Genomic DNA, 17,969 nt, shown 5'->3' with positions numbered 1-17,969 from the left:
CCTATGGTTTGGGAAATCCTCTGGTTAGCACCAGTTAGGTCTTGAGGGTGCCAGGCTAGAGAGGTTCAACCTGTATCATCAAGCTGTTTAATGACCCATTGTATTGATTCAATGCCTTCAAACCGGACACACCTTGTGAGTGAGTCAGTCAACATTTGCCAAACAAAATACTAGAAATACAAGAGTAACTCCTCTCTAGATGCACCATTTAATAAATGAATAATGTTTCAGAGCACTTAGGGCCTCAAACGCTAAATTCAAGCTATACAAGAGAATGGTAGAATAGCTTACTGGAAAGCATATGATTAGCAGTAAAAGCTGCAGAGATGTCAGAAATAAGCACTCCTGCTTCTTCCCAAAACTTCCCTGCATAGACATTAAAACAGCAAAAGCTGAGAAAAACTATTCAGTCAAATACACTGGTACCAAGCTCATTTGGGAGAGTCCATTCACTTGTAAAGCAACAGCATAGCAACTGCTCCATGATCTTAATAGCATGTTGCTTTCCTAGAGCTGGTATGATCTGGTACTGGTATGATATGATGAGGCAGTAGTCATAAAGACAACAAGAAGGATCTCAAGCAGAGGTTATTTGTAGGTGACTAGTTTATTTTCTCATGTACTTTTTCCATAGAGTGTCAATTCTGGATACATTCAAGGGTTTGTTTGTTTTTTTCAAATGCTGCACACTACTCAAGCAACTCATTGCCTGGAGAGTAAGTGACTTTTGTCTCCAACATTTCAGTGATATTTCTTGTGATGCTGGACTATCTGCAGACTGTTTTTGAAATGCCACTGTACCCTCTCAGTGGAAAATATTCTTTCCATCAACAGACCCTATGTTGATGTCTATTTTATCATCTTCATGGATGAGATTTTGAATCTGTTAAATAGAATGGACTCTGCAACTGAGACACACTTTCTCTGAATGTCTTTGGAACTGCAGGCTGAATTTTATGCCTCAACCAACCAACTAAAAAGACATACTCCTGCTCCAGCTGAGGCACAAAAGCAAACAATCCTCTGAAAACTACTGACTTTGGATAATATACTGAGACTTTCATTTTGGCTATTTCAGACAACTACCTATTCATGTAAAAAAGTGTTGGTCAGGCTCCCTCGCCAGAAGACCATCCAAAAATCATCTTGATGACTTGTGTTCCTGTTTCAGATTATTACCCACTGGACTAAAGTCAGCTAATGGTTATTGAGATGCATAGAATAATGGTAGAATTGTCTTGTCCATGCTATGTATGGCATGAGGTTTCAGAAGTTGCATTTTTCTAATCTTGCCTGTACTTTGCTACTGAAAGAGCTTGCAGTATCTACATCTAAGGGAAAAAGCACTTTATATCTTTGTAGCAGCTTGGAAAGGAGATGTATTTTAGCAGCTACTTGAAGAAAGAGACTGTGATCTTATGAACAACATGATGGCACAATTGTAACCCACACACCTCCTGGGTGTGCTGTATTGTCCTCTGCTGTGGCACTTAGACCATGTACAGAGATAAAGAATGAGTGTGCAATACAGCCTTAGCTGAGAGCCAGCTGGCTTTTAGCTCAAGCTATAGAGGCTCATGCACTAAGTTCCAGGGGTCCCAGGTTCTGTTCCACCTGTCAGCACTACACAATGTCATAAGGCAACTAGTTTTGCAGTATAACTAGAAGGTTTTGCTTTAAAATTAATTTTACTCTAGTAGGGAGAAAGACATGTTAAGTAATACTCTACATCCTTAGCAATGAAGCCTTACATTTATGTTCCATGAAATGCCATCATCTCTGAAGTGATGTCTTCCTTAGTTTGGATGCTCTCTCAAATATTTCTATTTTATGGTTTGGGTTTGTTTGTTTGGTTTTTTTGGTTGTCTATATTGTGTGCAATGTTAGCCAACAATGCAACAGAAGCAAATGCTCTGGTGGCTATAGGAACAGATGAATATGATGCTCTCTAATCAGAGTCTGTTTTCTTTCCTGGGTTTAGTACAACTCTAACATATGCCAAATATGACTTGCTTGCGTATTTCTGAAAACATGCTTTGTGAAAGAGTATAGGGAACACATCATCTAAACTAGAAAACTAATCCAGTAGCTGCCAATACAATTCCTCTCTCCTGGCTTCTGCTGTCAGCACCAAGAATTCTGTCAAGCACTGATGGAGTATGACAAACATAACTATTCCAAAGTTTATGGACAGTCTTTTTCTCTTTGAAAGTTTTAAGAGCCTTGTATCTTCCATTTCTTCATATACTGTAACAACCTTGTAGAAGTAAAATTGTAGAAGGATACTGTTAGCACTACCACCTCTTTTCATTTTGTGCATGTATACAGCTATTGGCTAAATTAGATAAACTAATTTTCTATGTTACCAGTTTTGATGCTATTTGTTTGGCTAACACTTTGACGAAGTCCAATTGTATATTGCATCTCTAACATTAAATACTGATCTGTTAATAAGTGTCATTGAATTAAAAACCTAATTTCCAAAATACTTCAAAGGCTAGCACTACATGCACAAGAAATTACAAATTAAAGCGCTCTCTCAGGCAGAGTAGATGCTACATTGTAAATACAAAGGTATACAAATGGAGGAGCATTACATGGGGGCTGTGTCTAGACTGGCCAGTTTTTCCAGAAAATCAGCCGCTTTTCCGGAAAAACTTGCCAGCTGTCTACACTGGCCGCTTGAATTTCTGCAAGAAAACTGACGATCTCATGTAAGATCGTCAGTTTTCTTGCAGAAATACTATGCTGCTCCCGTTTGGGCAAAAGTCGTTTTGCGCAAAAGGGCCAGTGTAGACAGCTCAGATTTGTTTTGCGCAAAAAAGCCCCGATCGCGAAAATCGCGATCGGGGCTTTTTTGCGGAAAAGTGCATCTAGATTGGCACGGACGCTTTTCCACAAAAAGTGCTTTGGCGGAAAAGCGTCCATGCCAATCTAGATGCTGTTCCGAAAATGCTTTTAACGGAAAACTTTTCTGTTAAAAGCATTTCCGGAAAATCATGCCAGTCTAGATGTAGCCTATAGGAATTCACATACATTTACATCTAACCATTATGCAGTACAAACTATGGGTACACAATCTACTGGAAGACTGATCTATTCAGCAAATTTCAACTGAAAATATTGTATTATATATAATATTATAAAACTATTATCACTTGGCTAGATATTTTGACAATTAAGCATATGTAATGGGAAAACAATTAAGTATATTTCATACCTTACCTAAAGTGTGTATATATAATAAGCTTTCAAAAGATATATGATATGGGCATGTATATGAAAGGTGGATGCATTACACTCCAAAATATGACCTTTTTTAGTCCTGTCATGATGCTTAGCTGTAATTGTTACTGTAGCTTGCAACAACCACATTGCCTTCTCTCCAACCAACATTTCTACAGCTTAGATCACACACTTTGCTCATTCCTCTCAATATATCTCCCTCACACTCCACTTTGAATTCCTCCATTAGCTCTGACACAGACACCCAGTGGTAGCAACAGGCTAAACGTTCACTGTTCTTTATAAGTAACTGTCTCAGATCAGTCATATTCACTACACATAATACAGAAAAAACTTTCATGCTATTTATCCAAGAAGGATATCATGCAAGGTCTCCACTTAATTTACTGATATTCAATCACTGTGAGATGTGTAAATGGTGTTACAGAGGTCTTTTTCCCTCTTTCTGGGTTCCAGGATTCCACTTAGTGGCATGCTATGGAACTCTTCCTCCCCCACCCATGAATTTCTCCCACCCCTGGATTTACTGTCCACACCTTGTCTGAGCAGGGGTTTTTGCTGAACCTCCCTCACAGGGAAGGGAGAAGGAAGTCTGTCTCCAGAAGCCCTCCGGGCCTGGTGGTAACAAGCCATACACCTAGTTCAGTTTCTCCCTTCTGGTTGATTCTCTTCTCTTCCCCCTCCCTAAAGTTCCAGGGGCTGAAGGGCTGTTTGCATTACTGGCAGGGTTTTCCCTGGCTCTTTACTTTGTGCCTGTCAGGCCTCCCTCCTGTCATTTGTGTCTGCACCATCCAGCTCTCTAATAGCATGCCTGCCCCCACCGTTTCCTAGAGTAGTGTTTCTCAACCTAAGGTACGAGTACCCTGGGGTACTCGAGAGAAGTCTGGGGGGGAGGGGGAGGAGACATCAACATAACTGAAATTTGGAGAAAACTGAATTTAAGTTTTACAGCACTTACAATTTTTATACTTTTTACACCCAAAAATTTCTTTTCCCACCCAGCTACCATTAAGTTGTTTAAACAAATGTGTTGCAATGGTAGAAAAAAAATGGTGTGTCTGAAAACTGTAGGTACTGGGGGCACTTTTTTTTTTTAAAAAGGGGTACTTTATTAAAAAAAAGGTTGAGAAACACAGTCCTAGAGCATGCACCTAGATAACTGGAGGAGAGGCTTTTAACAGGTTCTCGCAGGCCCCTGATTGGCCCCAGATGTCCTAATTAACTTGGAGTAACCCATTAATTACCAGGGGAAAAGGGACCTGCTTATCCTAGGGCTAATTTACCTGCCTTCTACCACTCTCTTGTTACTCCTGCTCCTGACACTTGCCCCTCCTGCGGCACGGAGACCCTAGTGCTTGCTTATCTTGGGTGTGCCAGGTTACTGGCCCTCTTTCAGCTCCTCCAGAACTTCTAAGAGAAGTTCTGGCTGTACTTCTCCCCCCACTTGTTCATTTATGCACACTCTATCCGTGGCCCTACAAAGTTGTGGGACCTCCTTCCTTGTCAACCTCCTCCTAGCTATGGCCTAGATAGCCATTTATAAAATCCGGGAGCTGAGGTTAGCCAAGGGAAAAGCCTGAAACTGTCTTTTTCCATTCCTCTATATATACATGAATCCAGGCAGAGTGCCTCTTGGCAGTGTCCGCTGGTTTTCTTGATGCTTTTCAAGAACAGTGAGCACTGTCTGGGGCTATCTGCTTGGTGTCCTCTTCTGGTTCCATTGTTTTATTCCTTTGACCTTCACATCTACCACTGTTCCTTTTTATTCATCCCCCATAATTATTTGGCTTCTTGGGTTTAATGGATCCTCTCCATAGGATGGCCAGCCTGCCTGCCTCCCGGATCCCAATAGGACCACTCTCCTGTAGCCATGTGACCTGATCCTGTCACAGTGGTTAATATTTAAGAAATTATTATTATATCCTTTGTTGTGGAATCAAAATGAGTCGCTAGGGAACCATGAGTCTCAGTGCTGGCTCATTCAAGTGAAAAGAAGTGGTCATCACTCTCTGGCTAGCCATTTATGTAAAGTGCTTCTCAATCATACACTGTTGCAACAGCCCAGAATAGTTAATGGAAAACCATGAAAAATTATAAAATGTCAAAACCAGCTGAAAGTAAAAAGGACTTAACAGATCAATCTCCCTGTGTGTATAAAAAAAGATAACAGGACTGATTATCAGGCTGGATATCATAAGGGAATGCTTGAAGAGAACTCAAGGACTTGGATGCACTTTTTGTTAACCTGCAAGGTAATGACAGGGCTAGCAAAGCCCCGAGGAGAGAGTTTCTATAGGTGAAAGAACAGTGATGCTACAGAGCTAACACACCCCTCTTAGACAAGACTCCCACTTCTTAAAGGATACCATACAAACTGTTGTAAGTTCCTCTTTATCCATCATATAAAAAAATTGCTTGTACTTACCTTCATGGCCCTTCCCAGATCTGCACCTTCCCAATTATCTACTCCACCTTTTAAACACACCTAACATTCAACAATATTAGCTTTGTGCACCTTGATGTATACCTTCTGGGATCATCTCCCTCCTTTATTCTACATTGCCCCTGTATGCATAAAATGCCTGCTCTGAACTAGTTAGTAAAGCCACTCTCTTCATTGTTCTTTTTGCAGGCATTACCCAAGCAGTAGCCTTGAAGATGGCTCGACCAACTGATAGTAGGTAAGTTTAGGGTTGCTGAATACTGCTGATAAGTTGAAGTTTTTTTTTTTAAATAAGTTGTACATAAAATGTATATAAATACTGTACATTCCGATGGTATCTCTCTCCCCCAAGCTTTTCTCCCTATTCAGATTCCATGCATATCATGTGATAGCTACTATACAGTACCTTTCCTTCTACTTTATAGCAGTTTTCAGAGTTGCACATTTTGATGTTTTTGCCATCTATTCCCTGGAAGACGTACAAAATGTCTCTTACAAGGTTGGCTTCAGTTATTTCAACAGAGCCTAAAAAAAGAACATTGGTTAAGACTGCAAAAATGTGTAAAGATACTTAGATCACTCGGTTTTAAAAAGTTACATAGAAGCTGAATTGAAAAACAAAAGGCTTCCTTTGCATTTATTTTAAGTTCTTCATGATGAAGTTGTCCTGATGAGGCACAAAGAAAACCAAATGCCCTGTACCTGAAAACATACCAAATCAGTTTAGCCATTAGATGTGTGCACTCTAAACTTAGCACAACATTCCAGAGACTAGAAAGAGAACAGACAGACTTTTAGGTCAATTCCATTCTGATCTTACCATCAGCGCAAGTAGCCTTAAAGAATTTCCTCATCCTTTCCTGACTGTACAGTTAAACTTGTTTGTTGTTCCAAAGTTAATGTTTCAATAGTATCTTTTGCAGCCAATACAGCTCATCCAAGAAGGTGATCTGCTTATTAAAATATTTCTTGTGAATTCAGAATATTTCTCATTTAAAAATTACTCCACTGTTGGGTGCTAGGAGTTCAAACATTTTTACCTGTACAGCCTTTAAATCCCAGGCAAGGTAAATGCAGAGAAAAATGTAAGTTATGCTACTATAGAAAGATCCAGCTCTTGATTCAATAGAGCTTAAAGTGCGAGCACATCCAATTTATCCTCTAGTTTACGGCACTGATTGAAGTCTAGTTTGCTTTTGTGCCTCAGGCTAGTTATCAATTTACAGAAAGTAATTCAGGATAGTGAGCAGCTTTTCTTCATGTGCCGGGTCTTACAATATCCTGTACTTTTATTACTCTATTTGAGGCTAAGAACAGATCTATGTTCTCAGTACCACCTACAGATTGTGTCTTAATAGGATGCTGTCTCTTCTGAAATTGGCAGAAGTGTCCTCATTTGGAAATCCTAACCGCAAAGAGTTCCTTTACTTTTTCCCTCAACTTTTTTAACAAGACATACATACATGTGCTAGGTTGAGAGTAAGGAAGTCAGCTGAGTCATCTCAGAACAAAACCTACTAAAGCCAAAAGACTAGCTTCATATCAACATACAGAACCAGTGCTATAAGACTTAAAGTATAGCAAGATTTTCTGAAAGCCGCCTCAGACAAATAATGCTACTCTATGTTACACTTTAAAACACTCCCATTAATCAAGAGGATATAAATTCTCAAACACAGCTGAAAAGTGTTACCTGACCAAATTTCATTTCACAACAGAGAAAAGAAAGTTATCCTAAGTCACTGTAGCTACAGAGTCATACAAACCCTTTTTTCCTTTCTCCCTTCAGAAAGTCAGAAGTCTGGAGGAAGGAGAGAGGAACTGAGGACATATGACAATGTGGGGATCCTTTTATAACTTCAGTTAAAAAGGAGATGCACTCTTACATTTAGCAAATCAACTGTTAGACAACTCTAGAACAGGTTCATGACTCCTGAACTGCACTTTTCCAAAGGCAATATTAGAAAATGCTAATTAACAGTAAATCAGTTTACTTACAGAGCTCTAACTATTTGTATGTTTTATTAATGTCAATAGCTGCTTGGTCTTATATTTGTAATGTGATTCTAATCCAAAAAGAGTGACACTTTATCTGTACTTAATATAATCTGTTTCTTGTATGAATTAAACAGTCCTAACTGCTTGTACACTGAAAAAATAGTTTACGACTTTTTAATCTTAGTATTGAAAAGCTAACATAACAATGAAGACTGGGCTAAATTATACATTTCATCTTGTGCAATCACACTCTTGTTATGCAATTTCTAATTGCAAGGCCATGTTCTGTCCTCAGTTACAAATGTACTCTCCATTTGGTCTACATATATTTTTTATAGCAATAATGCACATAACTGGAAGAACTCAGCTTGATTTTCTAATCCACGATAAATATAGCAGGGCTGGCAGCTATGAGATCTTTTATTTGCTAATTGATCACATTAATTCAGCTAGCAGTTGGGCAGGAAGGAAGGGAATGGCATTGAGAGGCACCATATTTTTTTTCCATTAACTTTTCAGAGTTGATCATGAATAACGGGAAAGGTTTCTGAATACAAGCAGGTAGAAAGTAAACTTTCCTTAACAGTTGCACTATAGTTTAATTAGTTCAAGTGGCCAAATTTTTCTCTCAATTACTGTAAATCCAGGTGTGCTCCTTAATTTGGACCGAAAAGCCTTTTAACAGCAATGTGACCAACAAGAGAAATTATCCCATTGTATTTTAAAAATGATTGCACTATTTAATAATATCACTGTAAAAAAGTACCAGGGAGGTAGTTAAAATACTACTTCAAGGACTTGATACTCCAGTAAAAAACAAACAGTTATACATTTCACTTGTAAATGGGAATATAATTAGCTCCATGCATTTCTGCGGGTTCCTCCTTGTTAACCAACAGTTGCAGGGAAAATGGGTATCAGAGACACTGCAGTTTTTTAAAAACATATTCATTCAGAATCCATCTTTTTCTGCTACTTGATCCTGCTACCCGCAGCAGCAAATTAGTTCTATGCTACTTGCAATATCAAAGAAAAAATTAATTTTGAATGGGGAGAAAATGTATTCAAACCATATTTTCCCCAGAATAAACTAGGGATGTAAAACTTCAATTATTCAGCTAATCAAACAGTTGATGCAATTTGCATCAGGGCTGTTGCTATACTTCAAAGGCAAAAGTGCCACATGGAGCCCAGGGTCAATAGGGGAGTCCAGCTTTCGAAACACCACATGCAGCCTGGACCACCTGGGGACTCCCATTGCCACCTCCTCTTTCCAGCCCCCCTTGCATCAAGGAGTGGGAGGACGATTTGTCAACTAGTTATTCACATCTCTAGTAGAAACAGAGGGATACAGAAAAGTTAAAGACCAAATACACTGCTCTTTTGTATATGTACAGTCTTCCTACCTTTAAATTTATCTTGTGGGAAAGTTCCTGACCTATTGAAACACGCAATGGAACAGAAGCTATTCCCAGGAAGAGAATAGTCACAACAAAATGAGCAACAAGTTGTAAGGGGAAAAAATCTTTAGCAAAAAGCATCTTGCTCACCACTTGTATCCCCTTCTCGTCTTGATCTCGGCACATTACGAGAAACAGTGTTTGGAAGGCCTTTTGAGGTAGAGCTTTGTAATGAAGGCTGGCCTGCAGTTAGAGTCCATGCAAGACGTGAACCCAGCTGTTGACGAAGGCAATCTCCCACTCCTGGAGCTTGATAGGATTGTCTAAAAAAGACAGGAAGACAATGTTTGAAGAGCTGGGAATAACTATAGGTCATTTACTGGAATTAATTTATGAAACCCACCACTTTTTTTTTCTTTTAAAATTTATAGTTATGGAAAGTGTTGGCGGAGGGGAGATTGGGGGGGCTTTTTAAAAAAACAACATATTATTGGTTTTCAAAAGCAATACAAAGCACATCACAAAAAACAAGTCATAAAAATATATATCCTCACGAACAAATCTAATACTCAAAGACAGGAACATTCTGGGCTGCATATCAGCTGCGAACTAAATAAGTGTCTTATTCACTCAGGTGTAAAAAAAAAAAAAAAAAAAAAAAAAAAAAACCCCAAGTTACTAACCTGCCCTGTCGTTGTTCTTTAAGATGTATTGCATACATCCATTTAATTTCATGTGCGCATGTGCCTCAGGCACCAGTCATATTTTTCCCTTAGCATTCCCCAGCAGGTCACCATATGCACCCTCTGCTACTGTGCAATGCTAGAAGAGAACAGAGCCATTCCCTGACTCTCCTCAGGAACGACTTACTAGACATACTACAGAGGGGAAGGAGAATGGACACATGCAACAAGTGTCAAAGAATGTCAATTACAGAAGTGGTTAGTACCATTTTTTTCTTCAAGTAATTGCACATATTTGTTCCACTTCTGATTAGTTCAACGTGAAGGGGATTTCTGAATCTACCTGAACAAGTACAGAAGGACTACTTATGTGAATATAGCATCACCTCTGGAATGCCCAAATATAGCATCATGAGTTTTAAAGTACCGTATATACTCGAGTATAAGTCGACCCGAATATAAGCCAAGGCACCTAATTTTACCCCAAAAAACTGGGAAAAAGTATTGACTCGGGTATAAGCCTAGGGTAGGAAATGAGGCAGCTACTGGTAAATGTAAAAAATGAAGATAGATACTGGGTCTAGCCCCGGAAGTCGGGGCGAAAGCTGCTCCGGTGCCCCTGGTCTGCTGGAGAGCAAAGCCTCAGAGGCGCGGGGAACCGCCGCTGCTGCCGCTTCAATCTGGGTGCCTGTGGTCTGCTGGGGACCGTCCCCAGCAGACCACAGGCTCCCGGACTGAAGCCGCAGCCACGGGGGGTCCTGCGCCTCTGAGGCTTTGCTCTGGCAAAGCCTCAGAAGCGCGGGAACCCGCCCGGTGCCCCTGGTCTGCTCGAGACGGTCTCCAGCAGACCAGGGGCACCGGAGCAGCTTTCGCCCCGACTTCCGGGGCTAGACCCGGCTAGACCCGGCCAGCGGCAGAGACGCGCTGAGCCCGCCCGCCTCAGTTCTCGAGATGCTGACTCGAGTATAAGCCGAGGGGGGCATTTTTCAGCACAAAAACTGTGCTGAAAAACTCGGCTTATACTCGAGTATATACGGTATATACTTATGACCAGGTTGCAGCTCCACAAATGTCTGCCATAGGTACTTGATCTAGACAAGTCTTTAAGAATCTAATTAACATTAGATTTGAAAATACCAAGCGGCGAGCAAAGCATAACAAAGAAGTCTATCTGCAGAAACCCAAGAAAATGTGGATCTCTTCAAAACCCAAAGCTAGCTTCTGCTCATAATCTTGTAGAAAATTCTGCTTGCAGATCTGCTATGACATTATGTATGCCTGGCTGAAACACTATCGAAACATCTATTCACTACGCTACATAGCAGTTCCATTCCCTCACTGATTCCTTGCAGAATAATGAGGATTTTGCTCCTTCTGGACAGTTTATAAAGAATATGGCAGCATGGACATGAAACACTACTCTGGCAAACTGGTCCTGAATGAGAAGTAGGAAATGAAGGCAGATATAAGAATGGCCATACTGGGTCAGACCAAAGGTCCATCTAGTCCAATATTTCGTCTTCCGACTGTGGCCAATGCCACATGCCCCAGAGTGAGTGAACAGAACAGGTAATAATCCAGTGATCCCTCTCCTGTCACCCATTTCCAGCCTTTGACAAACAGAGGCTAGGGACACCATTCCTACCCATCCTGGCTAATAAGTATTGCTAGATCTAAACTCCAGGAATTTATCTAGTTTTGTTTAGAACCCTGTTAAAGTCCTGGTCTTCACAACATCCTCTGGCAAGAAGTTCCACAGGTTGACTGTGCGATGTGTGAAGAAAAAACTTCCTTTAGTTTGTTTTAAACCTGCTACCTACTAATTTCAGTTGAGACCCTTAGTTCTTATGTTATGGGATCATTACATATTGTTCAAAAGTATTTGCCTTGAGCTGTATGATCCTGTAGATTAGTGTCCCAATCTAGAAATGAAGTGAATGCGAGAAGAGGATTTTCTGAGGATCCTCCTGTGATGAATTGGATCACAGGGGTCCCCCTTGGGATTGTCACCCAGTGTGCTGGTCATGCTACTGAGACTGCCAACCAGCCCTCTGGATTGCCCCCAACATCTTGTCCTGTTGGGCCATAGCTCTGGCCTTCCCCAGCAAAGACACAGTTGGCGTAAGAGCCTCCCAGCAAAGCAACACAGACACCGAACCAGCTCAGCTCTGGGAGGGCTCAGCTATAAGGCAGTCAACAGCACCTGGAAACACAGTCCCCGCCCAAAAGGACCAAACCCCCAAATAAATCAGTGTACTTCTATATAAAAGTTTTACAGAGAGAAAGCTTGTAAGTTTGCCCTCTTTAGCAATGAAAGAGAGATGTACAGTGGTTGCTCCCTCCCCCTGCCCCGTAACAATTATTTAGACTGGGACTGATACACAAAAGTGTTTTTATTAAGTATAAAATGTAGCGTTTAAGTGACTGAAAGTGAAAACAGATCAAAGTAAATTACAAAAGCCAAATAAACAAAACACGCCAGCTAATCCTAATACACTAACAGAAATTGTTACAAGCTACATTTCTCGCCCTTGCTTTTAATCTCAGGCCAGAGTTGATGAAGGAAAAAGGAGCCCAGTCTCAAAAAAGGGGCAAAAGAATGGATGTCCCCCTCCCCAAAAGCAAACAGTGCAAGAAAAAGCAAATTTGCAAAATAAAATTTTAAAAAAAGGGCAGCAGAATGACTGCATCATCTAGATATCAGAGCATCCAGTTGCAAACAAAAGGCAGTTGAGGTTAAACAGGCGTGATATAGGTCTTTTCCTTCATGTGTTCTTGTACAGAAACACAAGGAGTATACACTATAGCATTACAGGTACTGATCTATATGAACCCAGCCTACCATACAATCACTCTTTTACTACATGCAGAATTGTATATCTGCTCTTCAAGGAGCTGATACAGAAAGTTCCAGAGGGACACAGTGGGTCTCAGAAAGGACCAAATTTCTATGCCCTGACAGGGCCAAAGTTTTCCGAAGGTAAGACATTCCCTCATAACTCATGCTAGATTGCTGAGACCTGGAAGTAGGAATCCAGGTTCTCTTACTACACTATCTTGAATTTTGAAGCTTCCTCATCTCTAGCCTGCCATTTCCCAGATCCCTATCCAAACAAGAAGTTAAGAATCTTTTTTCTGCTTCTCAATTCCTGCATTAAGTTGACATTTTCACCCTCAAAAGATCTGCACACTTTCAACAGCTCTGCCTAAATCAATGTTCATTTTCTTACCATTCTCCAAATTGCTCCCCATGCTCTGCCAATGTATGGCAGATCACCACTCGTCTTTGGATTTTCTTCCCTTCTACCTCCTGGGTCTGGAATTTTTCTTAACACACAGAGCACACATTCCCCTCTTTAGCTCAGATTTCTTCCCTACAGATCACATCTGCTGTGAAACCCACTAAATAAAACTCATTAAATAAAAAACTTAAATTAAGCTAGTCTTTAGATATTTAGAAAGGCTGTTCTCCAAGTTAAACTCACCTTCCAACTTGCCTAATAAATTCTGTACAACTTCTGAATTAAGTTCCTTGGAGCAGGAATTGTTGCTTTCTTAAGTACTGCACAGCACTTAAGCACGTAAGCAGATAATGCTTAATAAAACCAATCAAATGCCCATCACCACTTTGCACGGTCCAATTGAATCTAATCGAGTTACATGAAGCATAAATGAGCTTTAAGTTTGGCCCCAGCATGGTTTCAAAGATGAATTCTCTGCTTTTCAAACTAATACCGTACATCAAGCTCCTTCTCTGTGTAAAATTGTATGACATTTTTTGAAGGAAAACTTTTGCAAATCCAGGTACTAATGTAATTGTAACTACAGTACAGGCAGTCCCCGACTTACGCGGATCCGACTTATGTCGGATCTGCAGTTATGAACGGGGCTTTTCTCATCCCGGAGGATGCGGGTGTCGGGACCGCCCCGACGCGCCACGGTCCCGCCGCCCGCGTCCCCCGGGGCGAGAAAAGCTGCTCCGCGTCTCCCTCATCTGCTGGGGGGGCCCCAGCAGACCAGGGAGACGCGGAGCAAAGCCGCGGAGGATGCGGGCGGCGGGACAGCCCAGACGCAGTTCCGATTTACATACAAATTCAACTTAAGAACAAACCTACAGTCCCTATCTCGTACGTAACCCGGGGACTGCCTGTAAATGATAAATCTTTAAGAAGAGTACTATTTTAATAGTCTAACAAAGAAACTATGATGACCACGCATTCGGAGGCATGTCCTAACAAAACGCTGTGCTTATGCAACTACCTTATGGCCTAAAACTGTTCAGCTTTGGTAGCCAACTTTTGCAGCATATATATTCTTATTTAATAATACCTGAATTTAAATCTATTTGGACATGCATCTTAGCCCACAAGCAGTTGTCTGATAGATTAGATTTACCAGAAAAAGAAATCCAGCTGGATGCTTAATCTGAAATCAAGTATTAATTAACAAACACATGAACCTAATTTTAAATATTTTAAATGGACCACCTCCATTACTCATGCCAATTATAGAAGTGATGTGCATAAAAGCGTCATAATGGAAACCAACTTACGTGAAAGATTTAAATTCCCTAATAATGCAAATAAGCCATAACAGCTTACTCTCAGTTATCAAATTCTCACTGGTTTTTCAGTGAATTTTGCCCAGAAGAGTTCAGAATATACTACCAGCCCTATAATGGCCAAGGTTGTGCATTATTAAATTCAATGCTGAACTCTGAGTGTACATGCCATTGTTTTAACCATGTGATTTTGGAATTTTTGTTCTCAGCACTTCAGAGAAGGGCATAGTAAGTTTTCTCCCATGGTACAGTTCACATTAAAAACAGAGCCTAGCAAAGAGAGGAGAAAATTTTCACTAGTTAACCAACTCATTTCATATATGTTCAAACCAGCAGCAAGACACACATCAGAGAGCTAAGACTATTTTAACCACTATATATATATATCAAGCCAGTGACCTAATTGTATTCTATTATTTGTATTCTCTTCCATCTGACTGTTTGATGGAACTTTGTTCTTGAAACCTAGCAGAATTCAAAATAAGGTTTAGACATTTGTATGGAAAAGAAAAACATCCACAATTACATGAGGTAGTATAATATAAGGAATTTAAATCCTCATGCTTCAAGGCAAATTAACCAACCACTAAGTGCCTCTTTTTTTTCTTAAACTTGACAGTCTGTAAGTTAATTGTTTCAATTGCCATATAAGAAGATTTTCAAACCATTCTCTAGAGCAGTGGTTCTCAAACTGTGGTCCATGGACCACTAATGGTCAATGGCCACTTTTCAGGTGGTCCACAGCTCAAGTTCAGCTTCCACCTTCCCTCCCTCCCTCTCATGAGGCTAGAGCACCAGTTCTGGTTTCCCTCTGTAGGGGGGAAGCCCCAAGCCTCCCCACTGGATCAGGCTCATGAGGAAGAAGCGGAGCTAGAAACGGCTCTACGTGCTGCCGCTGCCCCTCCCCCTCCCCTTGGTGGGAAAACCAGCAGGGGCTCTTATGCATTTCAAAGAGGAAGTGCAGCATAGAGCCTGGGGTCAGTAGGGGACTCTTATACATTTCAAAGCTGGCACGCCACATGGAGCCCGGGGTCAGTTGGGGAGTCCCCAGCTGATCCTGGGCTCCACCGGGCATTTCAAAGCAGTTGTGCCACACTGAGCCTGGTGCTGCCACTTTGAAATGCCAGGAGGAGCCTCCAGCCCAGATCTTACACTTCTCTCCCTATCCCTATCCCACTCACTAGCAGCCCTGTCCCACACACGGAACCCATCATTTGTGTCACCACCCCAGAGCCTAAGGGGTCCACAAAATCCACTAATCCCAAAACCCCAGCAGGGTAAATCTGGCCCATGGGAAGCCCTGAACCTCAGTCCTTCCTGTCCCTCCCCATCATCCCGTGGGGCTGGAGTACCAGAGGAATGAGGTGTCTCAGTTGGGAGCCACATCAGTGAGGGTTGGGATGGTTTAGAGGGGTGTGGTCCCCGATGGATTTTTCTATGAGTCAGTGACCCCTGATCCAACAAAAGTTCCCCTCCCCTGCCATAAAGAAAGAAAACATTGAAACCTTTTGTGTTGTACATAAATTAATATTTTACGTTATCTATAATGAAGCTTGATAAACTAACATGAGAAATTTCAAATGCTTAATTTGTCTAAATTTCCTTTAATTTAAGAAGTAAAGGAGAAACTGGTTCTCCCTAACTGCAGCTCTAGCAAAATGACTCTGGTGTAATTATGTAATTAACGGTGAATTTCCATTAGCAACCGGTGGTCCATGGAAAGGTCTGCATTGAACCAGGTAGTCCACAGGTCAAAAAGTTTGAGAACTACTGCTCTAGAGCATCTAGTATCACAGAATTATAGAAATATACGGCTGAAAAGGGCTTTGAGAGACCATTAAATTCAGCTGCCTTTAGAGAAACAGGATCAAAGTATAGGCCCGTATCAGAGACAAGAAAATGAATTAACGCCATGGTGTTCAACATACTAGCCACATGTGGCTATTTGGCCGATTGAGTGTGGCTAGTTCGCTATAGCTCTAGTTGGACACCACAGAACTAGTTTGACACCACAGAAATAGTGAGTAGTTAGATCAGACCCAGCATGGTGATTCCTATGTTCCTTTAAACTTTTGCAAATTTTGTTCCACATGAGACCTAGAGCCTATGAAAATGTTTAACCTGTAGAAATCATTTGTTACAATGTCAATTACTGGCATTGGAAAAAAAAAAGACTACATATTGAGTGACTATCAGGTTTTATACATCACCTTCCAACATTAGTAAGAGTAAAATTTAGTCCCACCAAAAAATGATTTTGAACTTATATTTCCAGTAAGTATTCTTCACACCAATATGTAATGTCCTAGAGGTCTCTGCTGATCTCTGAACTTAGTTAAAAAACAGTCACCAACCAGTAGATTGGGATTTACCAGAAGATCTTGGAGCCTCTGACTGGTGATCCTGACTGGTTTGGCCAAGAGACTATCAAGCACTGGCACTTCAGGCTACTCCCCCCAGACTGCTGTGCATCTCCTGCCCTTTGCCTTGGAGCTGCCCTCTGCCCTTGTGAGCATCCTTCTTGTGGTACAGAGCAGGGAAGGGAGAGCTGGGGAGTGCTGATGTCAGGGTGCCCCCTCTCCCACCCTGTATTCTATCTCCACAGAACTCATAGGGAGCAGGGAAACAACAGGACTTGGGATGGAGGAAGTTTTCTTGCTGCTTTTGAGAGTGGTACAGGGCCACAGGGCAGGGATAAGCCTGCCTTAGCCCCACTGAACCACCGTCCAGGAGCTACCTGAGGTTATAAGCAGTGTCTAGCTGGAGCCAACTCCAATCCCCTGCCCCAGTCATGAACCCCCTCCTGCATCCCAAGTCCCTGACCCCCTCTCACACTCTAAATACCTTAGCCCAAGACCAGAGCCTGTGCCCCAATCCTCTGCTCCTGCCTGGTGAAAGGGAGGGAGAATGAAGTGAGCAGGGGCAGGGCCTTGGAGAAGGGGCACAAAGAAGGCAAGGCAAGGGCATTTGGGTTTGAGAGAGATCCTGGATTGCACTTAAATTCAAAAAGTGATCTTGTGCTTAAAAAGGCTGGAGACCACTGTTGAAAAACAAAGAATAGTCTAGCAGCACCTTAAAGACTAACAAAACATGTAGATGGTGATATGAGGTTTCATGGGTACAATCATCCGAACAAGTGGCTTGTACTCACAACAGCTCATGATACCATCTACATGTTTTGTTAGTCTTTAAGGTGCTACTAGACTATTAGTTGTTTTTTATGTTTCCAGTTACAGAGTAACTCAGTTACCCCTCTGAAGCTTTTAAATCAGTTTGGTTTGTTAAACTACGGTCATTGAACGTCGTCTAAAAAAGCAAATTTTAAAATTTATTTCAAAAGCTTGACAGGCCCTTTTACAAAGCTGTACTCTTTGTGGGAAACTGAAAGAGCATTGGTAACGAAATAATGAGACTGTCACCTTGTTTCAATACAAAGCCACTACCTTCTAATGACTGTTGATCTCGTTCCAGCGCATTCTAGACAGATCTTCATATATCAGATCTTCACTAACACTAATTTAAAAACTTACTGACAATTTCAAAATAGAGGCCAATAACTGATTGGCATTGAGACTAAACTACTTACCTATTCCTTCAGGGAAATATTTTTAGGTCAAGGTTGAAAAATATTGACAGGT

The 17,969-nt window shown here is 41.2% G+C and overlaps 1 protein-coding gene across 2 annotated transcripts in view; it reads right to left on the bottom strand.

The window, feature by feature from the left end:
* The window catches only part of TUBGCP3 (tubulin gamma complex component 3), a 130,801-nt gene that overhangs the window by 74,132 nt on the left and 38,700 nt on the right, over window positions 1-17,969 (bottom strand). For both annotated transcript variants that reach the window (XM_075918510.2, XM_075918547.2), the window contains 2 exons: window positions 9,238-9,410; window positions 6,096-6,214 (listed from right to left, as the gene is read on the bottom strand). In XM_075918510.2, the coding sequence (XP_075774625.1) occupies window positions 6,096-6,214; window positions 9,238-9,410 (292 nt within the window). The remainder of the gene's footprint in view (window positions 1-6,095; window positions 6,215-9,237; window positions 9,411-17,969) is intronic.

This window comes from Pelodiscus sinensis, chromosome 1, assembly GCF_052426305.1.
Source record: "Pelodiscus sinensis isolate ZL-2025 chromosome 1, ASM5242630v1, whole genome shotgun sequence".
In the NCBI taxonomy this organism is placed as follows: Eukaryota; Metazoa; Chordata; order Testudines; family Trionychidae; genus Pelodiscus; species Pelodiscus sinensis.
This window is presented reverse-complemented; position numbering and strand designations above follow the sequence as displayed.